General features: G+C 43.8%; 1 protein-coding gene across 1 annotated transcript; it reads left to right on the plus strand.

Moving 5' to 3' along the window:
• The first annotated feature begins 860 nt into the window (after positions 1–860).
• On the plus strand, positions 861–6,026 carry LOC123072530 (protein LONG AFTER FAR-RED 3). The gene is made up of 15 exons (XM_044496111.1): positions 861–1,021; positions 1,117–1,256; positions 1,434–1,535; positions 1,657–1,729; positions 1,822–1,928; positions 2,015–2,138; positions 2,567–2,761; positions 3,312–3,397; positions 3,496–3,603; positions 4,434–4,529; positions 4,605–4,703; positions 4,812–4,886; positions 4,969–5,100; positions 5,218–5,333; positions 5,645–6,026. Exons 1-15 carry the CDS (start codon positions 925–927, stop codon positions 5,817–5,819), a joined length of 1,725 nt encoding a protein of 574 aa, XP_044352046.1. The 5' UTR covers positions 861–924; the 3' UTR covers positions 5,820–6,026.
• The last annotated feature ends 298 nt before the right edge of the window (positions 6,027–6,324 follow it).

The raw sequence follows: 6,324 nt of genomic DNA on the forward strand, positions 1-6,324 counted from the left end.
AATAACTCTCTGCAATCATCTAAAACTGGAGTCGCCATCATAGAATGTCCCTCATTCAAATGTATGGCATTGACCACAACAGAATTATCCATCCTCATCAAGACATTATTGCACCCCATACTCTGAAGTAACTTTATGAATATTCGGCGTGATATGCTGCTCTATAAACACTCTAGACGCAAATGCTTACACATGTATGGAATGAGTTGCTTTCACATGTATACACAACCGTATGAATGCACACATATAAACCATACTTCTACGAGCACCTTTCAAAGATTGACCTGACAAGTTTTGAGATTGACGAAGTCACCTTAAAATACCCCGTTGTCGACCGACATTTTCTCTCACCACCAAAAGAATAAAGCCATTAAACCTTAAAAATAAATCTAGAAAACGTGAGCATCCATGTCATATGGTAGATAAAAAACGATATGATTTCTAATGGGACAAAAATTCATTATTTTTTTTCAGGTTATCTACAAAGCTACAACCTGGATTTGTATGTGGTCATTACTCACTCATGTGGACTACATGAAGCTTATGGTTATTGGGTGCAACCGCTGGGAGGCGATAGCACGGGCTATCTTCAGCCGATTTGGATGGTGAGCTAATAATAGGCTAGCTGTGTAGGCATCGTAGCCTGTTCTTTATCGTCGGATGTGACGCTTTCTTGCCAGATGTGAAGCTTTACGCATTTATTTTCTTTTTTTCTCAGATTTTGAGTTTTCTTGGATTTTAAGACTCCGTTACATTTTTTAATAATATCGCCGCATGCATCGATCGATGCAGAGCCCGGAGGTTTTCCTCCTTTAGTTTGGTCAGGCTCCGGTCTAGAGAACCTGGTACATTTGTGTCGTCAAGACCCGCCCGCCCGACCCAAGCCGATTGCGCAGGCAGCCACCCACCCCACCAGTCCACCACATGGCCGCCCGGGGCGCTCTCCTCGCCGCCGGCGCCGCGGCACTGGCCGCCGTCGCCGCCGTGTTCCTCCTCCCCGACCCCGCTTCCCGCCTCCCATGTACGCGCCCCCCTCCTCCCTGCCACCGACCGTATCGAACGCCGCGAGGGGAAGCTCAGCTCATGCTCAGCTCGTCTCCTCTCCTCCTCTCGCAGGGCCGCCGCGGGGACGCTTCGCCGACATGATTCTGGCCAACGCCACCATCTACACCGCCGACCCCGCCCGCCCCTTCGCCGCCGCCATGGCCGTCCGCGCCGGCCGCGTCCTCCGCGTCGGCACCTACGACTCCCTCAAGGTTGCGCCTTCCGACCTGCTTGCCCCCTCTCCCCGCAGAGATTATCTGCAATCTGTTTTTTTTCTTTTCCGAAACTGCTTTGCGGCGTCACTGTAACTGCAACTGCAACTGCAAGCACACATATTGTCTGTCTCCTGCGGTTCGCTCAAAATTGACTGTATAGGCTGTAAAGTGCAGGAATTCAAGGGCCGCCACACGTATGAGTTGAATCTCAGTGGCAATGTGGTGCTCCCAGGATTCATCGACTCCCATGTGCACCTAATCGACGGCGGCCTGCAGGTATCGCCGCCTATCTGAACCCCCTCGCAATCCATAATAACATGGACAGATCGTGAAGTTACAGACTTACAGTTGTGTAGATTTAACTTCACAGTGTGCTCCTTTCTCAACATTGCTGCAGCTGGCGAGGGTGCCGCTTCGAGGGGTTAGGAGCAAAGACGAGTTCATCAGCAGGGTGCAGGGAGCCGTCAGAGGTTTCGATGAACTACGCTGCTCCTTCTCTGAGACCAACCACCAAATCTCTCTGCAATGCTACTAGTATCTCTGAGACTTGTTTTCTGAACAGATAAACATCCTGGCGGGTGGGTGCGCGGAGGAGGGTGGAACAATGATTTCTGGGGCGGTGAATTCCCCACTGCTGCTTGGTTAGACGATATATCTCCTGATAATCCAGTGTGTTTTCAGTTCAATCTCGCGAGTTCGACATCTTTTGAGAAGCCATTACATAGGGACTGCTACTGAATTATTTCATTTTGCAGGTTTGGCTCTCACGCATGGATGGTCACATGGGACTAGCCAATTCACTAGCTATGAAGATTGCTGGGATTGACAAAAACACAAATGACCCAGTTGGTGGAACTATTGTAAGAACAACGGAAAGAGGTAACCTTTTTATTGAACTTGAGTAATTAACACTGACCTTTTATCTTTGTGGGCCAGGAATTATTTTTGTTAGTTTATACCTTGAACCAATATAAATCTTTTTCAAACACAATAAGATTTTCAATTCAAACATAAATATGGACTCACCAACAAAAAAAAACTCAGAAGCAAACCGTCAACTGTTATGATCAAGAAAGTTCATGATGAATTATCATGGTTATGTGTGTCTTTTTCTGAAATTTTTGTATATATTTTCACATAATTCTCAAGGAGTCATAGTTCCCACATTAAGATATCGGTGATATAATATGTTTTAACTATCTAATGTGCACTATTATTTTAATTGGTCATGTACTTTCAAGTGCAAACATTGTTGTAAACAGTAAGGTAAGGATAAAAATTTACCTGACCTGCATTATTATTTGCAGAGCCCACTGGTCTTCTGGTTGATGCTGCTATGAAGCTTGTATTTGATGTGGTTCGAGAAGACTCTGTTAATGAAAGGCGAGAGGCTCTCCTTAGAGCAAGTAGACACGCTCTAATGAGAGGGGTGACTACTGTTGTTGATGTTGGAAGTTATTTCCCTGGAACCTCAGAAGAGCAAACTTGGCAAGATTTTTCAGGTATCTTGTGCCACTTTTGCTTGTAAGATTGGTGTTATGAAAACAGCAAACTCAGATACAAAGTATCTTACAAAAATCTACAGTTAACAACCGAACATATCAGCAGTTCCATATATATGACTGCATTATACTTTGCGGAATTTATTGGTAGGGATGCGTCCATTGTTGATGTCTTTTTTTTTTAAACAACGGAATGCAACTTCTCCATAAACATTGAGGTTTGTACCCCCAATGATAAAATGTTGTTAATTCTGTTAGACATAAAGCTATATAGAAGTAAAAGAACCATACTGCTATATATATTGTCAATAATCAAGCATTACTCTGCCAATTCAAGTAAAAGAACCATACTGCTCATGTTACGATCAAATCTTATATAGAGCTGGACGTTTCTTCCGTTGTTTGGATGACCCCTAATGAATTTCAATGTGATTCACTCGTACCTTTCTTTTAAGGACCAAGGATCTACTTTTGTAGTTTTTCATCTATAACCCTTTTTTTTGGACTGGAACCTTATTTGTTCTGAAGAATTGTGCTCACATCACAACAGATGTGTATGAATGGGCTCATTCTATGGGAAAGATGATGATCAGAGTCTGCTTATTCTTCCCAATGCCGACATGGCCTCGTGTTTCTGTAAGTTATGTTTCATGAAATATACCAAGCTCTTCTGTTCTAAGTGCTTAATAGTATGCGAATACTATTAACACTTATCTGCGTATTATCTCTTCTAGGATCTTATTCATGAAAGAGGTCGATCTTTAAGTGGGTGGATTCATCTAGGTGGTGTGAAAGCTTTTCTTGATGGTTCTTTGGGTTCCTCAAGTGCATGGTTCTATGAGGTAAGTAGTCTTGAGTATGATCTGAGTACCTATCAGACATGTTAGTGTTAGTGCATTTATATTGATGGTGTAGAATTTATGTCCATAGCAATGCTGTCTTTTTGTGGCTAAAGCTTCACAAATACTCTGTTTTATGCTCATGCATGGAATGTGATACATCATGGTACTAGTTTGTATTGATCTGGTTATGTATAAAGGAAACCAATATGATTAGCCCGATCAGTCTCTGTTTCTGCAAGAAACTGTAAATTGAGAAAGGTTGTGTCAGCAAGTGCATTCAAAATTACATCTTAGTACACTGATATTTCATATCTACACCATACTTTTTATGGAATAGATGCACATCATATTGTTATCTAGAGGGTTGATATTTACCACTAAATCTTCTTTGCATTTTGAATTTCTGGATGTAAATTTGTGGTGGTCCTTTAGCAAATAAGGTTTGGATTTTTGTTAGTGTTGTTTTAAAAAGGTATCTGGTTTTGGTACTTATTCATTTGGTGGTGGAAACTTTAAAGGTGTACACTTATTAATCATTTCCTTTTTTCGCTGAACTAAATACTCCGACTTCTTAAGCAATAGCTTGCTAATATATAAAAAATTATCCCATTTTTTTATAAAATATGGGTGTTTGGGGGAGCAAATGTCTAATCTAGGCTTTTCTTAATTTTTTCCTTTACTAATTTGTCCAAGGCTGGGCGGGTTACCCCCCTCCCCTGACTTTGCCATAGCTCCGCCCGTGGTTGTGTCAGCCAGGCAGTTGATTCGCCATAAATTCAAATAATAAACAGTTATGTTCTGGTTTGTAAATGTTTAATATATATGGTCAGCCTTATGAGGATGCTCCTGGCGATTATGGTCTCCAATTGTTAGATATGGATGTTCTGCTGAATGCAACATTAGAATCAGACAAATCGGGACTTCAGGTACATGTTTTCCATTTGTGCACATGCTTAATCATGCTTACCATCATCTGAGAAAGTAATATTGTTCTTTTTAAGGTTGCCATACATGCAATTGGAGATAAAGCTAACGATATGCTGCTAGATATGTTCGACAAGGTTGTTAGTTTGAATGGAACGAAGGACCGTAGGTTCCGGGTATGTTTTTCTGTAGCATACTGAAGAAGAGATTTTGCCCTCAAATCATTTTTGTAGTAACTAACTAATAAGTTGAATATAATTTGAACTTGCTTCGTGTGAAATCAGATTGAGCATGCTCAGCATCTATCCCCAGGTGCAGCAAAGCGCTTCGGAGAGCATGGCATCATTGCATCTGTGCAGGTCGATCATTCTCTTCCATTGCTATATCTTATATAATGCTTGTAATGATGGTTTTTCTGAAAGCGATACTTGTTTTTGCCAGCCAGATCATTTGTTGGACGATGCCGACTCTGCTGGAAAGAAGATCGGGGTAGAACGAGCTGAGCGGAGCTCCTATTTATTTCGGTCACTATTGGCCGGTGGCGCACATCTGGCTTTTGGTTCTGATTGGCCTGTATGTATTTCCCCGAATCTCTTGAGTAACTGAAAATCAGTTTACAAGTAATATAGCTATTTTTTGCGGCGAAGTTATGTAGCCAGCCAGTTAACTGTATGTGTCTCTGTCCTCCAGGTTTCAGATATTTACCCCTTGCAAGCGATTAAAACCGCGATGTCCCGCCAACTGCCTGGATGGGAGGCGCCCTGGATCGCCACGGAGCGCTTGCCCCTAGACGACTCCTTGAAAGCGTGAGTCCCTTTGCAGCTATGTTCCATCTAGTCGGATACACGCCGTCTCAGAAATGCCGTAGAATTTCTCGCTGTCATCTGGTCCACTCGTATCTGAATTTGAGATCTGCACACTGCAAACTTCTCAGATCGAGTTTACTATTCTTTGTGAAATAGCACTGAATGACACCCTTTGCTTTGCACATGTAGGTTTATGAAAATAGCACCGAATGTTACCCTTTGCTTTTGCACATGCATGTCATCCTTTGCGTTTGTCTGAACTAAATGTCAACCTCAGAAAATAACAGAGTTCTCTCTGTCGCACGCTGCAGGCACACGATATCTGCCGCCTACGCCTGCTTCCTGGACCATGTTGTGGGCAGCCTCGCCGAAGGGAAGTACGCCGATTTCGTGGTCCTGCCGTCCACCTCGTGGCGCGAGTTCGCCGACGACATCCCGGGGCACGTCCTGGCGACATATGTGAACGGCAAGCAGGCCTATCCGTAGCCCCGTTCGCGCCAAACGGCTCTCTCCAGCAGCCTCCATGGCCAGTCCGGATACAGATAGAAGACGCACATATGTTAATTAGCACCGACCATTGTTGGTTAATTATGGAAGCACTTGTCATAGTACCAATCTTATTTATTGATACTGTTGTGACACGAACGGAAAGCTTATAGACTGGTGGTGTGGTGATGCGCGCCCAATTTTAAATTCCAGCGTTGAACCCTTTCAACTCCGGCTGATTTTGTCTTCATGGCGCGACCGGCCGGTCCACAGCTACCATCGCTTCCCTTTCGGCCTAGTTTGAAATGTTCTTGGTGGTTGATCGGCCGGAGGAACGGTCGACGACTACGACGGACGGACTGTCGCGGCTAAAGCCTGAAACTACCTGGTCGGACGTCGGTGCCCCATGAAACCGCTCCGCTGCTCGGGGTGGACATCGCCTGAAACTATCTTATGCGGCATGGTAAGGAGGAAACCTGATCATGGGCCTACGACCCGGCCCAAA

The sequence above is a fragment of the Triticum aestivum genome, chromosome 3B (genome assembly GCF_018294505.1).
Source record: "Triticum aestivum cultivar Chinese Spring chromosome 3B, IWGSC CS RefSeq v2.1, whole genome shotgun sequence".
Taxonomy (NCBI): Eukaryota; Viridiplantae; Streptophyta; class Magnoliopsida; order Poales; family Poaceae; genus Triticum; species Triticum aestivum.